Source organism: Castor canadensis, chromosome 5, assembly GCF_047511655.1.
Source record: "Castor canadensis chromosome 5, mCasCan1.hap1v2, whole genome shotgun sequence".
NCBI lineage: Eukaryota > Metazoa > Chordata > Mammalia > Rodentia > Castoridae > Castor > Castor canadensis.
Genome location: NC_133390.1, coordinates 47,413,487 through 47,438,252, shown reverse-complemented (window position 1 = coordinate 47,438,252; position 24,766 = coordinate 47,413,487). Strand labels below are relative to the sequence as shown.

The following is a 24,766-nucleotide window of genomic DNA, read 5'->3' as shown; positions in this document are numbered from 1 at the left end:
ATTTTCTATCCTAGAACAACCTACATTTCTTCTGTTAAATCTGAATTTCTTCATTTTTCATACACTTTCAAATTAGGTTTTACGTATTTCTGTGAAAGCAGCTGTAACATACTATGGGAGAGCTATGGGTTTGCACCATGGTAGGGAATTTGGGTGGCATGCATAAGACTCTGGGTATAATTCCTGGAAACATTGTCTCTCTCTCTCTCTTTCTCTCTCTCTCTCTCTCTCTCTCTCTCTCTCTCTCTCTCATATACACACAAACACACACACCAACAGTGGTAGAGTAGTAGTTGTAGTAAATGCTGTGGGAGGAAGAATTAATTCCAATACTAGATCCACACCATGGACCTAAGATAGGTGACCTTGTTTTCAGTATTTTACTAATGATCCTTCATGACCTTTTTGCATCTATACATTAAGACTATTATTGTTGGAGAAGCGTTTAAATGAAAAAAATTTCAAAATAATCATTAAAAATTTTGATATCTTTCTTTAATATAAATTGAATATTTTATACTACTTTTCTTTTTCATCAGAAAATTAAATAAGATTCTGTGATATCTATCATAGTAGTTAAAACACTAATAAAAACATACTAACCTTCATACTTTAGTTTTTAATACCAAAAGAGAAAAACATTAAAGTATTAATAGAATTCTGAAATTAAAATTTGTTTTTGCTTTAAAAGGATGTTTCCAATCGTTACTTAAGTGATCCATTGGGATATATTGACGAAAAAATCTAATAGTATGTATTCTGTAGTTATAATTTCTTAAATTTCCTCAATGAAAACTTTATTTAAAAGGCAGTAGAAATTAGTTTACCCTAAAATATTAACTGTAAGCCATGAAATTGATCGGTTGAATTAGAAATTGCCTCCAACAACCATGCCTGAATTCCTTATCAGAATTTTTGTGCTTTTACTTGTAGATTTTGAAAATTAATCTTCTCAGAAAAAAATCAGAAAGATGAATTATAGTATTGTACCTCCTTTAGACTGACATTGAATTCTATTTTGAGAAGAGTTAAGAAAATAAGAAAGAGGTTAAAATTTAGGAACAGTAAAAAATGAAAAATTATTCTGTGAAGCAAATATTTATGAAATTAAAAATAAAAATGAGAATAGTTTTCTTACCTAGATTTCACTAAGAAGATCTTTTGGAAAATGCATTGTTTGCTCGATGATGAAAGTCTTAGAATTTTAAAGCTTTTATATATCTTTCTCTCTAATGCATTTGGGATATGGAAATTAAAATCTCAGAGACTTCCTCCATATCAGTCTTAGTAATTATGTCCCTTACACTGCGTAGTTAAAGTGTTCCATCAAATCCTCCAGGGAACTCCCTGCACTGACATCAGTGTATTTATGTGGAGATATTAAGTCCTAAAAATTAAAAACAGCTTGAAATTAATTAAAGATGTCCTGTGAGATAATGAGGTTAATGCAAATGACTTCCACTACTCTGTTTGAAGATCATTGTGCTGATTTGTGATTTGCTACTTAATTTTTTATGGTTCTCTTCCCATTTTCTTCATAAAATATACAACAGGCAGAAAACAGTCCTTGACTAGTTTGACCCCTCCCTGAAGGAAGTGGAATTAGTATAGTTAATGAAGAGTACTTAATATTTGTAGAGGAAACTAGAAAGTGGGATAGATTCAGAGTGTGGCTGGGTATGTTTACAATGTACTATGTAGAAATTTGATATTGTTGTCCTGTATACAACTGTCATTCACCTGTTCGTTTGTGATCATACCACCTCCCCTTTACCTTCATATCCTATTTTTTTAATCTCATTCTGCTAATGACTCTTCCTTAGGAAACTATTTGCTAGTATATGCATAATTGGTCCTCTTTCCTCATCCAGCATTAGAGAAGGGATTTCATTGATATTTTCATTTCTTTATTTTTAACTGTGAGTAGTGTCTAGAAAAACGTAGTGTTCAATATTCATCAAACGAATGCAAAACACACAGTATTCTCCGAATAAGTTTTCATAACATTACCTCATTACTTTTCAAACCAGATTCATTTTCCTTATTTTGTGCACCCCACAGTCTTCATATTGTCACCTTTCTTCTCTACCCATCTCAGAATCAGGTCATATACCTAACATCATTGTTCCTTGTGCACATGGTTCAATTAAGTTTGTAGCAATGATTCCCTCATCTAATATAACTTTTTCCTTTTTTTTCCATCTCAATCTGGTCTTTTCTTGAACTCAAATATGAACTCAGCTATGAGAAGTTCTCAGGTGTTTGTAATTAAATTGATTTTTTCTCTTCTTTACCTGATATTTACCTGACTTTATAACACATTTAACACTTAATCAGGTGTGTCTTGCATGTTTCTAGGCTGAGTAATTCAGTATTAAATAGATTTAAACTAGGGGTCAGTTCATAGCTCTTTTTGGATCTTTGCATCAAACTGAATTAAGTACTCAACAAATATTCATTGCCTTGATTGTTAAAATATGTTCAGGACACTGGAAAAACAATTGATAGACAGAGTACAGGGTGTGAGCAGGGAGAAATGACTCCTGCTAAGGAGGTCATAAACTAGTCCCAAGGACATAGATTGTTAACTAGAGTATCATTCAGGCTGTGATATACAAAGGATTAAACTTTTTGTATAAACATAGAGAAGGAAAACCTGGAGTAATGGAGTCCTAGAAGAATATGGAAAGATTTCTCATGGCAGAGATTTTTCAGATGAACCTTGTGGGACAAAAAGTTAGGTAATAATTTTCAGGGAACATGAGGAAAAGTATATGAGGGATCTTCATGAAAAAAGTCTGGAAATTTGAAACAGCAAAACATACTAATAATTGGTTAGTAAAGTAGATTGCTAAAGCTTACACACACAATATAAGGGAACACACATGAAATTGGGGAACATAGTTAAATTTGAGAACAGTTCTATTTGTTTTCCTCATTTATCTTTTCTGCCCCTTTCGTTTCACTGAAATGTCTCTCTGATAAGATCACAAGCAACTATAAATGCATTACAAAGACATCCTAATGAATTGCTTCACCATCCTGAGTTATTTGGTAACATCTCCAGCCTCTGACAATAGTCACTGCTCCTACTTTCCTATTTGTTCCAACTCTGTCTTTTGTGCTAGGTTATATTACTCTTTTTGCCTTTAATGATGCCTGTGGCTCCCTAGGTTCTGACCTTTTCTTCCATCTTCATGCATTGTACAACATTCCCTTAATTATCCATCTCATCTTCTCTTTAGTTGCAACTGTGATCTATCTCCTTTTGGCTTCAGTAGAAGATACGTTGTAACCATTTTGCTTGTACATTGAGATCAGTAAAACTCTTTGGAAAATATTTTTAAAATGTCTCTTCCCCCATAAATTAGAAATATGTAAGAGAATAAGATCTTATTTATGTTATAAACATAAAAATAGAAATAAAAAGTATAAGATTGAATGGCAAAATGCTATAAAAATTTCATTGTATTCACAAGTGATTAAAAAATTAAAATCATATTAATCAGTCATAGATTATTATTAAATGAAATAATAGTAATGTGAAAGTCAGCAAAAATATATATGGCTTATAATTTTGAAATATAGCTTGGCAGTGTGATACATCAGTTCAAAGACATATTTGTTTTTATTTCCAAATTCTTCTTTTTAAAAATTTATTAACTGTCAAGTAGCAATGGTATGTGTTTATTGGAATAATTTGATATGTGCATGCAATGTTTATTATTCAAATCAGGGTAAATAATGTTTTCATCTTCTCAAGCATTTGTCATTTCCTTGTGTTTTGTGTCTTGTGCTTAGAACTTCTCTATCATAGCTCAGCAAATATATCTTCAGTTGTAAATGATAGTCACTCACTGTGCCATAGACCCCTAGAATTTATTCTCCTTAACTAACTGTATTTCACTACTTGTTTTACCCATCCTTCCCTTATCTTCTCTCCCCTATGCTTCCTAGGCACTGTTTTTCACTATTCTATCTACTCCCTTTTATGAGACCACACTTTTTTTAACTTTCACATATGACAGAAAACATATTTTTCATTTGGGGCCTCTCTTATTTGATTTAACATGTCCTTCAGTTTAATCTATTTTGTTGCATTTCCTTATGATCACTAGTGCTTAGCATTTTTGTTTTTCCATATTTTAAGTCACGTGTCTTTCTTTGACAAATGCCTATTAAAATCAATTGTCCATTTTGTAATTTTTAATTTTTTTGGCAGTACTGGGGTTTGAACACCAGGTCTTGTGCTTAATAGGCAGGCACTCTATCACTTTAGCCATGCCCCAGCCACATTTGAGAATTACATTATTTGTAATTTTTCTGTTTTGTTTTTTTCTTTTCCTTGTCTTGTTCTGTTCTTTTTTATTTTCTACTGTACTGGGTTTTGAACTCAGGGCTTCATGTTTATTAAGTAGGTGCTCTACAACTTGAGTCAAGCCTCAACCTTTTTGCTGTAGTTTGCTCTCATTATTTTGGAAATAGGGTTTCACATTTTGCCCAGGCCAGCATGGATTTCAGTTCTCTTATTTTAGACTGTCACTGGGATGCTAAGTGAGTATCACCAAACCCAGATTTTTTTCTATTGAGACAGGGCTTTCACAAACTTTTTGCCCAGGTTTACTCTGAACTATAGCTCCCTATATTTCAGTCTCCCAAGTAGCCTGTATTACAGGAGTGAGCCAATGATGCCTGGCCTGTTCTAGTTTTTTTGACTATCAATCACTTTTCAGATGAGTTGTTTGTAAATATTTTCTCCAGCTCTGTAAGTTGTCTCTTTGCTTTTGGTTGTCTGGCAGTGAAGAAGCTTCTTAGTTTGATATTATCTGGCTTGTATATTTTTGCTGTTTCTTGTTCTTTTCAAATCTTAACAACAAAAATATTGCCTGTTTTAAATGTCATAAAGTGTTTCTCCTGCTTTTTTTCCCTTCTAGTAGTTTCAGCTTTAGGTCTTATTAAAAATGATGGAAAATATATAATTTGCAGGAAAAATGTAGAAATGAGTATCACCATGTTAAGTGAAATAAGCCAGTCTCTCATGTTTTCTCTCACATTTGAAATTTAAAAAGGACAAGAGGACATGAAAATAAAATGGGAACTATTATGGACTTAGAAAAGAACAGGAAAAGAGCAGATAATAGAGAACCCATTAAAGTACTGTAAATAAAAAAGGGTAGGGTAATAGATTGGGTGATTATGATCAAACCACCTTATATGGATGTGTGGAAATACCACAATGAACTGCTTTACTTAGTACAATTAATATATACTAAACAGGGCAAAAATGAGATGAATGTGATCAAAGTACATTACATACAAGTATAAAATGTTGTAATAAAATCCCTTATTTTGTGCAATTAACATACTATAATAAAATAGTTTAGATCACACGTTTAGGTTGTTGACCTATTTTGAATTGATCTTAGTATATAATGTGAGAGGACTCTAATTTATTCTGCAGATGGAGATTCAGGTTCCACACTACCATTCATTGATGAGACAGTCTGTTCTTCAATGTATATTTCTGGTGCCATTTTCAAAGAAGTGTTGTCTGTACTTACATGGACAAAAATCTAGGTTCTCAATTCTGTTCCACTGACATATGTGTCTGTTTATGTCAGTATCATGTTACTAGTGGTTTAAAGTACAGTTTGGATATCCTGACCTCTAGTTTTACTAATTTTGTTAAGGATCATTTTGGCTATTTAGGGTCTTTAGTGGTTTTATATAAATTTTAGGATTTTTTTCTATTCTCTGATAGTACCATAGGCATTTTGATGGGAATTATCTAAATCTGAAGATTATGTGAGGATATGCATATTTGAACAATATTAATTTTCCTAAACCAGGAACATGAACTATCTTTTTTCCATCTTCTTCAATTTCCTTCATCAGTGACTTGAAATTTTAATTATAGAGTTGTTTCATACCCTTGGTTAAATTTAATCTGAAGTGTTTAATTTTTTGGTAACTATTGTCAATAGAATTATTTTCTTGATTGGATTCTAAGAAAGTTTATTATTGGTATACAAAAATACTACCTATATTTACATGTTGATTTGGTACCATTTAGTATTATTGAAGTCACTCACAAATTTGAGTAGATTTATGGTGGAGTCATTGGGTTTCTATTTGTATAAAATTCTGTCAATTGCAAATTAGGGAAATTTGATTTCATCTTTTCTTCACGTGAACTTTATTTGTTTCTCTTGCATAATCACTCTGGCTAAAACATCTAGTTCTATGTTGATTGATTAACAGCAGTGGAAATGGACATCTTATTTTAGTTCTAGGTCTCAAAGAAAATGTTTTCAGCTCTTCCCCATTAAGTACAAATGTGCATATGTGTGTGTGTGTATCTATCTATCTATCTATCTATCATCTATCTACATTCTTTATTGTGTTGAGATATGTTCCTCCTGTACTAAATTTTTGAAGTTTTTTGTCATAAAGACTGTTAAACTTCATCAAATACTGTTTTGCATAAATTGTAATGATCATACATATTGTTTTTGTCTTTCCTTCTCTTGAGGTGATATGTTACATTTATTTTTTGCATATGATGAACCATCCCTCCATAGCTTGAATAAATCCCACTGGGATTTATTGAATAAATATTAGTGGGTCTTTTGTTATGATCTTTGATTCAATTAGCTACAATTACATTGAGAAGTTTTGCATCTATGTTCACCATGGTAAGATTCTCCTTCTATGTTTATCAGGGTTTGGTATCAAGATCATATTTGGCATCAAAGTATGACCTTGGAAATGTTCCCTGACTTGAACTTTTAAAAATACATTAAGAAAAATTATCATCAGCTGTTTTGTGAGTGTTGGTAAAATTTGGTTGCAAAGCCACCTGGTCTTGGGGTTTTCTTTGTTGGGAGATGTTTTATCACTGATTCAATCTTTTTTCTCATTATGGTCTGTTCTTATTTTCTACATCTTCATGTTTCAATATTGGCATGTTTTATTTGCCCTGAAATTTATCCATTTTTGTCTAGTATTTCCAATCTTATGGCATACCTTTATTTAAAACAGTCTTATAAAATCCTTTATGTTTCTGTGGTATCAGTTGTAATGTTTTTTTTCAAAAACATTTTGAAAGAAACAAACTTTTATTCATGAATATTTGTGATTTTAATCTCTATTAAATTTGTTTCTACTGTGATCTCTATAATAAATTTCTTAACTTTCAAAATACAGACAAAATCAACAAGCTTTCTTCCAGAAGGAAAAGAAACAGAGATATTCAAAGAAACAAAATCAAAGATGAGAAATTATACGTCACCATGTCAAAATGTCATTATGAAACTCATTCTATGCAATTAAAATACACTTATAAAGTGTTTTCTTTTTAAAAGAAACATTACAACTGATACCACAGTATTTAGCTTTATAGCTCAATTTTACCAAAATTCACAGAAGGGATTACAATAATTTTTAATCCATATAAAAATCTTAAAGCCAGAGAATACTTCCAAGGTCATATTGTAAGGCCAATATGACCCTGATACCAAAGTCAGACAATGATATAAGGAAAAACTTACAAACTACAGCCTAATATTCATGATGGACAAAGATGCAAAAATTCTCAATAAAATTCTCAAATTAAATAAAAATCATATCAAAAATGCTATATATCACAACCTTTGGGATTTATTCCAGCTATGGAAGGATAATTCATCATATGCAAAAAAATAAATGCAACATATCATATCAAGAGAATGAAAGATAAAACATATATATGATGGTTATGTATTCAATGACGTTTAACATTCTTTTATGATAAAATCCCTCAATAATTAATATAGAAGGAACATGCCTCAACATGATAAAGAACATGTAGATAACAAACAATCACCTTTATATTTGATAGGTAAAATCCTCTATGAAGACCTTTTCTTGTTATATTTATTTGAGCTCATTTGAGCTGGACCTGAATAACTGTCTATCCCAAGATTTGGAACATTTGCAGATATTATTTATAAAATAAGTTTTCTATGGCTTTGCTTTTTCTTCATCTGGAATATCTAAGAAGCATATATATATATATATATATATATATATATATATATATATATTCATTTTAATGGTGTCTTTTCAGCCTTGTATTTTTCCTTATTTTTAATTTTTCCTTTCTGTGATTCAGTTATTTCAAACTTAAAAAATGCTTTTCCTCTTGATTCAGTTTGCTATTAAGACTTTTAATTATATTTTTTGTTTCCTTTATATTGAGTTGTTTAGCTGCAAGATTTCTGTTTGGGCTTTTTTTTCATGATTTCTGTCATTTTCTCATTCAGATAATACCATTTCACTGTTATTTTTGAATCATCTACCTATTCTTTTATATCTCACTGAATTTCATTAAAATCATTGTTTTGAATTTATTTTCGAGCCATTCATTGATGTCTTATTCTTTGGAATAGAGAGGTCGGTTCCTTTTATCATGTTACCTTGCTTTTTAAAGATTCTTATTTCCTTTCAATTATATTTGAAAACACTGTAGAACGGCACTTTTATTTATTTTGTGTGTGTGCCTGGCTCTTGCTATGTTGCCCAGTGTAGTTCCAAAGCCCTGGACTGAAATGATCCTGCTACCTCAGCCTTCCAAGTAGCTTGGACTACAGGTTTGTGTTATTGCACTCACTGCCTCTATTAATTTTATGAGGTGGTTTTTTATGTAAATTTCTCTTGGAGGAATGTTCTGGGGTGCCAGTTGGGTAGGCTATGTTGATTGTTGATTTATATGTATGTGGTAATACTGTTTTTGTGTAGCTTCTTTAGTTATAATCAGTGTTATTTATGTCTGCAGGTGTTTTGGGGGCTTCTTTTGAGGGATCAGTGGAATTGCTCTGCAATCTGAGGTGCAGAGCATCTCTTAGGTCTGACATGTTCAATCATGATTCGGGGCAATGGATACATGACTGCATTTGCACACCAACCTTACATTTTGTGTTTTGTGTGAGGTCACTCTGGTGTGCCCAAGCAACAAGGCAAGGTGACATGGTATTGCATGTGGCATCTGTAAGTTTCTGAGGGTTTCAGAGGTGCTGTTCTACTTTGAAAGACCCAGGCAGTTGCATTGCAGTACAAATTAGTAAGGAAGAATTACCAGTAGGTGTCTAAGGCTGCATAGAAGTGTCGTTTTTCCCATTGTTCTAAGAAGAGAGACTGTCTGTCCTCAAGGATTCTGTGGTGCCTTTGTCCAGCCTTAGAAGACCAATCTGTTAAGGAAAATATACTAACGTGCTTCTCAGGATCACAAGAGAGTAAGAGGAACCATCAATTTCTTCATTGGGTTGGATGGCTGAGAATGATAAATCATTTGGTATGAACTTCTGGATGGTTGATAGGACTCCAGAAGGGAGGGACAACTACCTAGCATTATGCAGCAGCATACTGCATGGGGGCATATCATGCAGTCTGAGATCTTTTAGGGCAATGCAGTGTACATTTCAAGTAGCCTAAGTAACTCCCTACCTGGCTCAGGGTCTATATGGGCTTAAGTTTTCTCCAGTTCCAAATATTTCAGCTATCCATGACTTGAGTGGAGTAATTAGAAGTCCTGGTCACCATTACCTCACCATGGGAAGTCATTCTTGGTTCAGGGATGATCTTGACAGGAGAGATGAAATGTAAAATGCTGTGTGGTTACTTCTCTTCTCCTAAGGCCATTGTGAATCTCCTTGCTCTATAATACCTCTAAAATAGCCTTTGTAGATTTTGTCACCCTGATTTCACTTTGGTGTAATAGCAAATTTGTTTTGTTTTGGTCCATTTCAGTGAAGGGAAAAATTGCAGGTTGTATCCATAAGTTTTCATTGTGGTGACAAATTCCTGAGACAAATCTTTCCTGAGGAAGAGAGTCAAAACATCATGGCATCAGAGCATGGCAGAAGAAAGTTGCTCATCTTATTGTAGCCAGGAAGCCAAATAGAAAAGACTATTGACAAGTGAACCATTTAAGGCCACATGTCCAGTGACCTGTTTCTTCCTACTAGGCCCCACCTCTTTGTTCCACCAACACTTAGTAATATCTTCCAAGTATGAATCAATAATTGTATCAACCATTTATTAAGTCAGAGGTATCACAGTCAATGCACTGCCTAAAATCCCCCACTGAATGCAGATTTCTCCAAGACCAAGCCTCAGTATGTGAGCCTTTGTGGGACATTTCATACCCAAACCACAGCTAGGACCTCTAGTACATCATTTTCTTATTGAACTATATATTTTGAAATGTTCTTAAGAATTTAACACAATTTAAACTGAGCTTATTCAGATATTTCTGTCAAAATATGAGAAAATACTAGTTTTAGGTGGTTCACAAGTCAGAAAATAGCTCTTCATATCTAAAGATGGTTAACAATTCATTTTATTTTATAGCCCTATGGCTTAGAAAAACTATGGAATTAGATATATGAAATTAGATATATAAAATTAATATAAAGTTTATGGAATATGCTAATAGGACAACCCTGACATAACATCTATGGTTTTGGAGAATCACTTTACTCTCTGCACTAGAGAATTTTAGCATATTAAAAAGTAATATCTGCTATGCTCTGAACCCTGCTGAAGACAGAGGTTCCAACTGTGGGTTATCAAGTGTCAATGAAACAAAAAGTTCCCTTTATGACATAAAAATTTTCATAGCAACAAGTTACAATGTTGGGCCATCCCAGGAACAGTCCATTACAAGATAACAGTGATATAACTCTTGAACAGACATGAGCAGTACTAGAAGGCAAAGTAAACTGTCCCTGAGGGTGACACAGACCCTCATGTCATCCACTGTCATTGAATGGAAATCTCTTTCAGTTCATGTGTCCAATCTCCAAAGGTCATGGGTCAGTTTGTTATGATGTGGCAAACAAATTGTATTTCTGATAAGTTCATCATAGTTTCACCTCGCATTCTGTTATAAATATAAGGAAAAATCTTCCTATAGGCAGCAGAATATGCATTTCCAGCCTGTAAAAGTAGAAGTAGTCTGAGGCAAGAAAATTTAGATCTATGATTGAGGCTAAAGACTTCTATGTTCCTGTAGGGAGATAGTTTTAAATATTATGGATGAGGTGATCTTTGAAGAGGCATTGCATAGATCTATTGGACTGGATATGAAGAATTGAGATATTAAAAATACATTACATGCAAATACTTACTAGAGAGTATGTAGCATGAAAAAAGTACAAGATGACCAAATAGGCACAAATTGAACTAACTGAAATCAAATATTTTTTAAATCTTCCTCACCAATATTGGCACAATGTGCACATGAACAAAATACACAGTAGTAGATTGAGGAATGTGTGTGTTTATTATCACAGTTTCCTACATCTCAAATGTGATATAGATAATGTTCTTCCAAAGTATCAAATTTTATAAGAACAATATCATTCAAGAAGGCCAAAAATGGAAACAGCCCTCAAGGAAATCAGTCATCCATTAGGAAGAAAGTTGGTTCCTATAAAACAAAAACCAAAATACTTTCTGTGCTTAGGGGGGGAAAAGTTTATATGATGAGAAGATAAAGTAATCCACAACTCATAATGTGCTATCTTTCTATTTCAAAGCTTCAGGAAGCAACAAGCTACATGACTGACACAGAGAGTCATATTATTACATTGGTTCAAAGCACCAAATTTACAACAAATTAGCTATGAGATGGACAATGACCAACTCACTGATTCTTTCAGAATTTACACTTTCTATAGAAACCGCTGCTTTAATTGGGTGTGGAAATAACCTTTTCAATGGATAATTATCTTGTCCACACTCCATTTTTCAAGGTGTAATGTGTCCCAAATATCAATGACAATTGCATGGTTATATCTTGAATAAGATGTATTTTGGTTCCATTTGGGGTTCTTGCACTCTGTGTTCCAACACTTATACTGTATCGGTGTTTAGAGGTCTTGCTTTTCAGAAAGAAATGATCTTTCCAAAGCATGCGGAAAGATTCTCATTAAGCTGAAATCTATACCACCCACATAATCAATTTGGACTCCTATTGCATAGAGAACACCAGACTAGGAAGAGTCACAGGCTTAATGAAGGTACTGACTTTGATTGTCTATCATAGATGAACTACTCTTATACAATGGGGACAATAAAGATTATTTTCTGCATCATTAGACATATAGGCATCATCTGATACTCCCTTCTTGAATTTGACAAGTTCAAAACTCATGGCTGAAAATTCACATACTAAGATTCCTCATGAATAGTCTTCTGGATCATTTCACTATGTTACTCACCTAATACATGTGCAGAAGAAGTGTTTGGAAAATATGAAGGAAAGGAAGAGATGTCAGGAGATCCCTACTATAGTGATTTTGACTCCAGCTCAGCTGTGAAGACTAACTTTCATCTTGTAAGATTCTTGAGGAAAAGATTCCATAGTCCTGGAGTGTCTATTCCCATAACTTACAGATTTCAAAGATCTCAACTTATGAACAAAATGATTATGGATATTTTACTTACAGCTGAGGTAACACCTTATTCCTTAAGTGGTTAGTGTACTGGCAGGTGACAGGTATAAATTAATCCCTGTCCAGAAAATTGTGTGAGTTGAATAGAACTGTCTTATGGTCATCTTCAATAACCTTCAAACAATAACTACTCTACAAGATTAATAAATTCAATGCTCCCTTGTCTTAATACAGTTCTGAAACAGTGTTCAGAATCATGACTTTCTCACAGGAATGGCTAAACTCTGTCTGGTAACTATATTCAAATTATCCTGATCAGTGATACTTTCTTCATTTTCTTGATAATTATTGAGCATGAAGGTGTTCTCCAATACAATTATACATACATCTGTGTCACAGAGTCTGCTTTCCAGAGACCTTAGTTAAAGAAGTTGCTGCAAAAACAAAAGAAAACCACATGATCAGAATACACAACTACCATTCTTCACACTAAACTACCTACTAAATAAAGAGCAAATCAATGTACCAACAGATTCTAAACTAATAATTTAGTAAACTCTGATATTTTTTCATTTTGCCTAGTAGAAACTCGTATCATGGTTGATAAAAAGACATTTCAAAATAAACAGGAACATGATAAACTATATCCATCAAAATGAATAAAACAAAATAGAAATGAGAATCAAACATTTCACTTAGTAAAAATTCTTCATAGACAAGGAAAGAGACAGTTATTCCAATACAACACATTAGCTGAAGGCTTTATATTGAAAAAAGAATTTCCATATACCACAAATGTATAAAAATTCATATGTTAGAACAGTGGTAGACAAGATGAAATGCTAACTTAGCAGATGTAGAAGCAATATCAGAGAAAAACATGAATAACTGTTGTAAAAAGTGATCTCAGGTTTATTTTCCTTAAAGTATTAGATTTTAGAATAGAAATATTAGCTACACCTTCCTGTAGAAGGACAACCTAATTTGAAATCAGTATGGCACTTGGCTTCTCAACAGCAACACAGGAAGCAATATTTTCAATAAACTCAAGGAAAAAAAGTATGAAGCAAGGATTTTATACCTACTAAGTGGTACTTACCAATTATTACATAGCGCAGGGACCATCACCATTTGAACACAACAGTAATAATTGATGTAGGCAAGATAACATCCAAATTTTCCAAAAAACTAATAGTTTGTATAGTCTAATAATGTCTCCAAAGGATTTAATATTGCTGGTGTGATATTAAAATTGTTTGAAAAAACCTTTGATATTGCTTCCTTTATGAGTTAGTGCTTAAGTACTCTCCCCTCATGTGCTATCTAGACTTAATACCTTGTTTCTAATGAATATCAGTGGGAAGGGGAAAATAGCAAACTTCTCAGTAGTGAAACCTAGCACGTCTCAACTTAGTCAAGTGACCAACCTTAACATCACCAGTATTAAGTCATGATGTGCCATGAGAGGACACCATAATTCTGTAGCCTTCCTCCCTAAATTCCCTAAGAAAACTGTAATCATGAGTAAATGTCAGATGAATTAAAATTGAAGAATATTATAAAAACTATCTGGACAGACATCTTCTGAAGTGTCAAGGTCCTGAATGACAAGGAAAGACCAATAAACTGTCAAACATTAGAGGATACTAAGGAGAGTGGACAACTTAATGCAAATTGGTACATTGAATTTGATCAGGAAATTGTAATATCACATTAATTATGAAACTGCTGAAATAAAGAATAAAGTCTGTAGTTTAGTTAATAATATTGCATCAATGCTGACTTCTTAATTTTGGTATGTGGACCATCATTATGTAAGACATTCACATTAGGGCTACTTGGATAAAGTGTACATGAAATGCCGTTATCTTTGTAACTCCACAATAGCTAATGTCATTAAATACACTAAATCTAATAAAAAGCAATAGAAACAGGAAGACACAACAGAGATGAGAGAGCTGAAGCAGATGAAGTGCCATGACTTTCAAATAAGCATTACTACCAGTCAAATAATATTATTTAAAGCAGACAAACCCAAAATAGCAGCCTAAATGCAGATAAGGGAGACTGAGTGTACAATCAAGATATTGATATAAATAGAGCAACTAAAGTGAAAGAACAAACCATCCAAAATTCCTGAACAATTTTTAAAAGTATGTAATAGAGCATGTTAAATAAACAATAAGTATATATAACATGATATGGTTGTTAAATTTCAAATCAAATAGTAGGATATAGACCAGAAAAAAAATCTAAGAAATTATTGTAAATTTTGTTAACTTATGTATTACAAGATCTTTAAGTTTGTTTATATAAGAAAATCTAGCTTTATAGTTGATAGAAGATATGTAGCTAAAATAGTAATTAGAAATGCTTACAAATAAAGAGATCAATAAGGATGCATCAGATATTATACTGTCAAGAATGCAAATAATTATTTATAACAGACAAGCTAAATAAATTTATAAGATAGTATATAAAAAACAAAAAGTGAATGAAACATTACTACATACTGCTAAGGAAAGATAAGTGGTTATGATGTAAAGTTAAAAAATATTAAGGCTCATGACCTTATGAGTAAGAAAAAAATGAAGAAATAAGAAATGTGTATAGTTTGTGCATAATTTACTTATGTTTGTATTATTAAAATAAATAAAATATAGGTTGGAATCTACTCAAAATGATTACTTAAGGGACCTCTTGGGAAAATGTATAATTTTCATTCTGAAGCAGGAATTGCAAAAACAGTTGTGTAGATTTCATAAGTGCGATAAGGAAATCTGTGAGAAACTGATGGGATTTTATGAAAAATGCTCAGGAACAAATTGAAGCTCTTGAATTGAGTTCCTGCTAGTTAAGAGATAATAATTATATCTTTCTTAAGCTGAGAAAATATTCTAAAATCTATGAGTTTCAATGATAATTAAAAACATTAATGATGTTTCTATATTAGTAAAAACTACTAATTTTTCCACAAATTGCTAATTAGATCTGCATTTTTTTCTGGGAGTTGCATTTATTTTGTACTCTAAAGTTTTATCTTACCAAAGAAGTAAAAGTTTAAATATTTAATGAGAAGTAAGAAAGGAAAGGAGGGAATTTGGGAAGAGAGCAAGAAGGGAGGAAGTAAAGGAAAGAAGGATTTAGAGAATGTAGAAGGAAAGTGAAAGGGAATGGAAGGGAGATGAATAAGAGAAGAAAAGGGAAGGAATGAAAAGGGAAGAGAAGGAATAGAAAGAAAACAAAGGGCAGGAAAGTGAAATAAATGGAAAAGTAAAGGTCAAAGTGCTGAGCAGGGATGGAGGAAAGTAAGAAAGTATCCACCACTGACCAGAAGAATAAATGAAAAATATACCCAAAATTTTCTTTCTGTAATTCAATAAGTCATAGGACTGAGAAAAGCTCCTGACAGTTTTCAGAGAAACAATAATAGAATGGGGTCCAGGAAAAACATGCAACTTTTCAAAAGTGATAAAGCTTAATAGCATGTAATGGAAGGATGGCTTTAAAGAGTTCAACAAAAAGGTTCATTTCAAGTCCAGAATTCTAAACAAACAAAATTATTAATCACCTAATGATTCACCACTATTGTTTCAGTACCTCTAAAAATTTATATACTCTCTTACCTGAAGATATCTGGGAATCAGTGCTGCTAAGATTTGGGGTGGGTGATGCAATACTAATAACAAAAATCACAGTATTATTAGAAAATGAAAGATAATCAATGAATGCAGTTAAGACAAATAAAAATGTCAATAGAGGGTGTGTACTAGCCATGTGATTTAGAGCTTCTCACAAGTTTTGGTCCCTTGATGTATTGTAATCTTAAAACATAGTTAAGACCTTAAGTATTTTTTGTTTATGGAGGTATTATCTATCACTATTTACCATAGTATGGATTAAAACTGTAATATTTAAAATACTTGATAGTTTAAAAGTGAAAATATTGAACACATTATATGTTAACTTAACATAATTATATTAAAAGCACTTTGAAGGAAATAATCATTGGATTCCAAAAAGAAAAATATAATCAGATGTGAAATGGCTGATATGGGAGGAAGATAGGACTTAGTTTTTATAATGTACCAATTATAATTTACTACTTTTTCTTTATATATGTGTACCCCTCTCCTTTCTTTAACTGTTCTCAAGTTCTACTCTAATCACCTAATATCTGAATTATTGAAGTTTGTCCCATTCCATGTTCTTTTCAATCAATTAATTGCCAGATCAGTTTTCTAAAATATAAAAAATATTACCCTGCTGCAAGAGAATTCCAATGTCTGATGCCTCTAAATAAATCCAGATTTCTGAGGACTGTATTTAAGGTTTTAGTAATATGATGCTCTGTACTTCTCACAGTCATCAAGATCCATGAAACAGTTTGCCATCTTATTCCCTCTGCTACGTTGTTCACTCCTACTTTGCGCACCCACTGCTTATTTCTGTTTTGATTCAACTATCAGCTTTTCCAACTTTTTGTGTCCAGTTTACTTCCAATATTATTTAAAAACTAAATTGCAGAAACATTACAACCTCCATTTTCTGAATCCTCAAGCAAGTGTAAGAAAAGCCATTCTGATTCAAACTCCAGATCAGTTGGACTTACTGTGATGATCTTGGGTAAGCCACTCAATGTATCAATATATGAGGTTTTTATTCAAGAAAAACACAAAATAGCATTAATTGTAGATAATATGTCTGAAAAGTCTAGCTTAGAATCTAGCAAATTTTCAATGAATTATTTTTACTTTACATTTGTACATTTATTTGGTGAATAAATATTTTTACATTGATATTTAGAATTTTCATTCTTTTCTACCTCATTTTTGTATAAACATCTCCATCTTTTGTTAACACTATGAAAATATCAATACTTTTCATTGGAATCAGTGCAGTTTTTATTACTCCTAATGAACAACAAAACAAGTAATGATACCAACAAAGAAAAAAACCACAGATGTGTTTTAATGGGAATAGTCCATAACTGCAGAGTGATAAGTGATGGACAGATAAGCAAACTATGTGAAATATTTAAGTTCTCAAGGATTTCATTATGAAGAACATAATGATAAACTACAAACTGAAAACACCAATACAGAAACTTCATTTCAAGAGAATTTGAGGAAAACAACTAACAACCAATATAAAAATATTCTTAGAGAATATATATTCTGGATGAATACATATTCAAACATAATCTCCTGACAGAACTGAAATCAAGCAGAAAATCCAACTAATACATGTCATTTGCTTCAGAAAAGATTAGTAATTGAGAACATGGAATGTGTCTGAGATTTTTAAAATTTTTCTGTGGGATCAAAAAATGTGGCAATGATATTAAATGGGTGATGGCATAATCTGCAATGACTTCAATTCCTAGCACTTGTTGGATATGTTGAAAATTGTGATTAATTAATAAATAATAAATAATTCTTTACTCCTAATGGATCCTAGTCATATCAAAACAAATTTGAGTCAAATATCACCATAATTGAAAATTTAATATTTTGACTATAATGAAGCATTTTTCTACTTTTTCTGCACCTGTATATTTAGAAAAAATATATTATCAAGTTCAAATTACTTTTCCAAAGGAGATGATACTTGGTTAAGAATGTTACAAAATTTTCTATTCATCATTAATCTTTTCACAACATTTATTACTTCCTTATTTCTTAAACTATAAATGAAAGGATTTAATAATGGAATTATTACTGTATAAAAAATAGCAACAGGGATATCTTTATCCCCTTCATTCACTGAACTTGGTTGAGCATACATGAAGAGAAGAGATCCATAGAATATTGACACAGAGAGAAAGTGGGAGGCACAGGTAGATAAGGCTTTACCTCTTCCCTCTTTAGATTTCATAGTGAATATGGTGAAAAGGATATAGAAATATGATATCAAGACTATAGTAATTGTAAAGACTTGAATTGATCCTGCCAAGATTAGTAATATCAATTCATTAATATAAGGGTCAACACAGGAGAGTCTATATAATGGAAGTACATCACAGAAAAAGTGATTGATTTGATGAGACTCACAGAAAGTTAACCTTAATAATAGCCCTACTTCAATCAGGGGATGCAGGTTTCCAGCTACATAGGCTCCTGTGGTCATCTGAATGCAGAATTTCTTGGACATCATGGTGTGGTACTGCAGTGGGATGCATATGGCCACATAGCGGTCATAGGCCATTGCTGCCAGAAGAAAGCAGTCTGTAGTTTCAGCAAGACAGAGAAAATAAAATTGTACCATGCATTCATAGAGGGAAATTGTTCTGTCCTCAGAAAAGAAGTTTTCTAACATCTTGGGAGTGATGGCACAGGAACAGCAGGCATCCATCAGAGCCAGGTTTCCCAGAAAGATGTACATTGGTGTGTGAAGATGATGTTCCTTGTAAATCAAGGCTACCAAACCAAGATTCCCCACCATGGTGATCAAATAGATGGCAGAGAAGACCACAAACAGCAGGGTTTTCAGGTCTGGATGATCTGCAAATCCTATGAGGACAAATTCAGTGGTCAGGGAGTAGTTGTCCTCTGTCATCCTTACCTTACCTGTTGAGACAAGAATCAGAGAGATACAATACTTTAATTGAGAATACATTATTTCCATCATTGTTTCTTGTGTTAAGCAAGTTTGTTCTTTAAACATTCCATGATGTCTGTGAAATACAATTTCCAAACTTCTTAGGGGCATATATTTTCTTAAATTGTCAGGGTCTCTGATCTTGAGCTGTTATTATCAGAATTCACAATGGCATTTTGATCATTTCAGGGAGGATGCTTAAAGTGGAAATGGATGACTTTATGTAATTATGCAAGGACCCCATACACATTTAGGGTATCCATATGTGATTTAATGTTCCTAAGTAATTTTGGCATCTCTTTTTAAGAATCCTAAAATATTCAAATCAATATTTTTCTCATTTTTTAATCTACTGTGAGAACAGTTTTTTGTACTCTCCCTAAAGTGTGAATAGTTTAATAAAGCATAGTACAGATATGTTAAACTTGTATCTTAGAAATTGCACAACAACAGCTAAGGACTGAGGACAGGGCTACTCATCTTGAATGCAAATTACACAGGAAAGATTATGACATAAATAACCACACAGATTGTCCCATGTCTTATCCCCTTTCCCTGCATTGCACCCATTTTCCCAAACACTAATCTGCCATAATTTCCATTTTTTAAAAAATATGTAAATCATCTGTCTTTTTGTAATATGTAGTTTATATACAATGTTGCCTGATAAAGTTTTACCTGAATGTTCCAGATCTCATTGATCTCATTTTATGAACTATGGAGCATATCTTCTGACCCAGGGCAATCTATAATTTCATCTGTAAAATTTACATTGCTTTATTTTTTTAAACATGTGCTTGAACTATTTCCTTATCATATTGCAAACATTTGAGGTTATGTGGTACATACTTCCATGAAAGGAACTGTAAAATTCTATGGGAGGACTATAGGTGTAGTTCAGTAGCATGAGCAAGACTCTGGGTTCAGCCCAGAGTAACATGTATGCACACACACAAGGAAATAATAATGATGATAATATTAAACATAAAATAATAATATGTTCTGTGGAAGAAGGCAGAATTAATTCTAACAGAACATCAATGCTATTGACCTGGAATGGATGACTTTGTTTTCAGTATTTTAGAAGTGATCATTAGTGACCTCTTTGCATCTGAACATTGAGACTGTTAATGCTGCATAAAAGGCCATAAGGAAAATTTTAAAATAATCATCTTCAAATATTTAGGTATCTTTTAAAGTTTAAATTTACTCCTTTCTACTATTTTCCTATTTCTTCAGAAAATTATATAAGATTTTCTGAAGTATGCCATATTAGTTGGTAAGCTATGAAAAGCAACTTGACCTTTATACTGCAGTATTTAACACTTATGAATCAGAAAAACAGTTGAATCCTAAAAATATTTTTAAATTCATATTTTTTGTTTTAAAAGATTGTTTCCCTTTAATTATTAAGTGATCCTTTGGGACATATTGATTGAGAAGTTTAATCATATTAACTCTATGTTCAAAATGGGTTTGTATTTCTATAACACATCAGAAAAAAGACAGTAGAAACTTGTTCACTCTAAAATATTAAATATAAGCCAGACAGTAAGTCAATTAAGTTAAAAACTGTTTTCAATGTGTATACTTGTATTATTTAACAGAACGTATTTCTTACTGTACCTGTATATTTTGAAATTTTATATTTAATCAGAAAATCAAGTGAGTTACATCATGACAACTCATCCTATGTCCACACAGCAAACAATCTTGTATGCTGTGAGCTAAAAGATAAGAGTTAAAATTTAGGAATCCTGAAAATAGAAAATAATTAAGTGAATAAATAATAACTTTGTTAAAATTAAAAGTAAAAATAAGCTAGAATACTACTTTTACCTAGATTTCACTATGAAGAGATTTTTGAAAGTACATGGTTTGCTTGATATTGAAGGCCTCAGAATTTTAAAATATCCATGTACTTTGTTTCCTAAAGTATTTGAGAATGAAAATATCAGAGATTACCTATAAGTCAGTGTTAGTATTTATGTCTCTTACACTGCAAAGTTAGTGTTCCCAGAAATCCTAAAGGGAATTCCCTGCACTGACATCAATGTATTTCTGTGGAGACATTTAGTCCTAAAAAACTCAAACCACTTGAAATCCATTAAAGATGTCCTGTGAGACAATGAGGTTAGAGCCAATGACCTTCACTAAATCTGTTTGAAGATGATGTTGTCGATTTTTTTTGGCTAACTTTATCATTTTTATCATTCACTTCATTATTACATAATAATATTATTATTATGTAAAGCAGACAAAAAATAGTCTCTGAGTGGTTTGATCCCTTACTGAAAGAAGTAGAAATAATGTAGTTTATAAAAAATAATTAGTATTTGTAGAGGAAACTAGAAGGTGTGGTGTGTTTTGAGGTGCATTGTGGCATTTGTAAAAATTCTTACAGAGTATCAAATTAATTTAATTGATTGTATAGTCATGTGGTATAATACACTCAGTTGAAAATCAAGTCAAATCAAACATACAGTTTACCTTCAATTAATGGTGTTACTTAAGATGTGTTTAAAGCCAGACACAAGTGCTCATGCCTGTAATCTTAGCTACCTAGGAGGCAGAGATCAGGAGGATTCTGGTTCAAAGCCAAAAAGGGCAAATAGTTTAGGAGACCCTATCTCAAAAAAATCCAAAACAAAACAAGGGCTAATGGAGTAACTCAAGTGGCAGAGCGCTTGCCTAGTAAGTGGCAGGCTGAATCCTATCCCTACTATCCTCAAAAAAAAAAAAAAAAAAAAGATTAATTTTTGAGGACTTGGTATGTGACAAGATTTTAAAATAGAAAAAAATTTTTGATACTTGAAACAAAACAGAAATGAACATGACTGAAGTCAATGTTTATGGAAATAACTGTGTCATTGTGAGTGAGAAATATGGGGTGAACAAGATGGCAAACTGTTGCAGAGGTCTTGGTGAGTGTGGGAGGTGTGAGTGGACCAGGCTACTGGGAAACTTCAGTGCTACACTCAGGAATCTAAATTTATTTAGACGTAGCAGACACTGGAGTCTTCCTGACAGCAGAATAACATGATTGTGTATTTCAGAAAACTGATCTGATAATTCACTCATTGGAACATGCTTAGAATGAGACAAACTTCAAGAATTCACATGTGAAGTGATAAGATAGCACCTCAAGCACAGCTGAAGAAAAGAGAGTGGCACATGCTAATGGAAAATATAAGTTTTTAATTGGTAGGTAGTAAAATGCAGTCATATCTTGTCCCACTATCAACCATCTCACATTTGATTTTATATTATCAACACTCAAACAATGGTTATCATATTTAGGTATTTGGTGAATATCTCCTACAAACTGTTTTAATATAGTTATGTTAGTTAATATATAATGCATTTATTATTTTTATATTAATTCTTTTCATTTTTTAGTTATAATCTCTAAGATGCAGTACCACACCATACAAATATAACCTGCACAAACTAAATGAACTTAGGGTCTTAAGAAGGTTTGAGTTAGCTTGAGATAGCAATTTGCCAATGATATTAAAGGAAGGAAGATGAGTTTTAGTTACACTAATTTTTATTCCTAGCATTTGTTCAATTTGTCAAAAATTGGGACCAATTAACATTCTGACAGTGTAATTCTTTCTGATGAATCCTGTTACCATAGATTCTCAAGTATGTTATAGTAGAAACTCTCCTTTCAAAACTGTTTTGACTCATGCCATCATACACTGTCATGTGGCATTTCCTCATTTTCTCTGTACCTGCACATTTACAAAAAAGATAAAATCAAGGTGCAATCATTTTTCACAAAAGACGTGATTCTTATTTCTGAAAGTAAGAAAATTTTCTTATTTTCATTAATCTTTTCACAACAGTTATTACTTCCTGATTTCTTAGTGTATAAATAAAAGGATTTAATAAAGGAATTACTACAGTATAAAAAGTAGAAATGGATGTATTTTTATCCCCTTCATTAACTGAACTTGGTTGAGCATACATGAGGAGACCAGAACCATAGAGTATTGACACAAGTACAAAGTGGGATGCATAGGTATATAAGGCTTTGCATGTTTCCTCTTTAGATTTCATTGTAAATATAGTGAAAAGGATATAGATATACAACATTAGGACAATCGTAACAGTAAAGATTTGAATTGACCCTGCTGTGAAGAATAACATCAATTCATTGATAAAAGGATCAACACAAGATAGTCTATATAACAGAAGGACATCACAAAAGAAGGGATTGATTTGATGAAACCCACAGAAAGTTAATCTAAGCAACAACCCAACTCCAATAATGGAATGCAGGATTCCAGCTATGTAAGCCCCTGTGGTCATCTGAATGCAGAGTTTCTTGGACATCATGGTGCGGCACTGCAGTGGGCTGCATATGGCCACATAGCGGTCATAGGCCATTGCTGCCAGGAGAAAGCAGCTGTAGTTTCAGCAAGACAGAGAAAATAAAATTGTACCATGCATTCATAGAGGGAAATTGTTCTGTCCTCAGAAAAGAAGTTTTCTAACATCTTGGGAGTGATGGCACAGGAACAGCAGGCATCCATCAGAGCCAGGTTTCCCAGAAAGATGTACATTGGTGTGTGAAGATGATGTTCCTTGTAAATCAAGGCTACCAAACCAAGATTCCCCATCATGGTGATCAGATAGATGGCAGAGAAGATCACAAACAGCAGGGTCTTCAGTTCTGGATGATCTGTAAATCCTGTGAGGATGAATTCAGGTGTCAAGGAATAGTTGTCCTCAGTCATCCTTAGCTTTTCTGTGGAGATAAGTATTAGTAAAATATAAGATGTTAATTGAGAGCATATATTTTCTATTAATTTTTTCTTTTCATAAAAGACAGAAATTCTCCTTTGAGAATTTCCTGTCTGTTTAAGGAAGCTCTTTATACTTTTTTCATATGTTTCTTTTCTTAAAGTTTCAGCACCTATGCCCTCCTGCTGTGACCTCCAATATTCACAACAATGTATTTTAGAATTCTGAGGAGGATCCTTAAAGAAGAAAAAGTATAATTTTATGCACTTATACTTGAGAACTATACAAATTTCGGACACTACCCTTTGGTTGATTGTTTCCAAATAATTTCAGTGCCAAATTTTTAAGGTCCCTAAAGCAAACCTAAAATAATTTTCCTGGGGTTTTCCAAGATAGCAACTAGAGGGAGGAAGCATATAGCATGTGTTCCTTAAAGGAAAAATTTTCCTAAGATGCTGGAGACACACCAGACAGGAAAAATCACCAAGAAGAGGCAAAACTTTAACACCTCTGCACCCCCAGCACAGCACATAGCTCCCCCACATCATGGAATATGGAGAAACCAGGAAGGCTCCCGCACTGCCAGGCACCGGCCTCCTAACCTGCTTGGCAGACCCATAGGTAAGTAATAAGTGGCACATGGTTCTCCCACAGCCACCTTGGAGAAAAATCAGCATAGCCCCCTGGACAAACTGACTGCTGCCCTGAAAAAAAAAACTGAATAATAAGCAACTGAAAAAAAAGGACACATAACAAAGATGGTGGGTGCCCTGAGCTCTGGAGTAAGGGTGAGAGGCACTTCCCCATGTGGCACTCTCTGCCTGAGAATGGGGGAGGAGCACTTCCCCACACAAACTCTAAATAAACAAACCTGCAGAAGAAGGCAGGGGTGGAGGCCCCCACAGGGAGCTTGGAGAGGGGAAGGCTTCCAACTGACAAGTAGCACACTCTGCCAGAGAGAGGGGGATGGGCACTTC

The 24,766-nt window shown here is 33.0% G+C and overlaps 1 protein-coding gene and 1 pseudogene across 1 annotated transcript; both read right to left on the bottom strand.

Annotated features, from left to right (window-relative positions):
• Window positions 1-18,023: 18,023 nt before the first annotated feature.
• LOC109680364 (olfactory receptor 5K3-like) lies at window positions 18,024-18,995 on the bottom strand. Its single transcript, XM_020155241.2, has one exon. It carries the CDS (start codon window positions 18,993-18,995, stop codon window positions 18,024-18,026), a length of 972 nt encoding a protein of 323 aa, XP_020010830.2.
• A 3,840-nt stretch (window positions 18,996-22,835) lies between these two features.
• LOC109680365 (olfactory receptor 5K3-like) lies at window positions 22,836-23,782 on the bottom strand (annotated as a pseudogene).
• Between the last annotated feature and the right edge of the window lie 984 nt (window positions 23,783-24,766).

Excerpts from the sequence above, each read along its gene's own strand:
- LOC109680364 (XM_020155241.2), bottom strand. The coding sequence starts at position 18,995 with ATGACAGAGGACAACTACTCCCTGACCACTGAATTTGTCCTCATAGGA.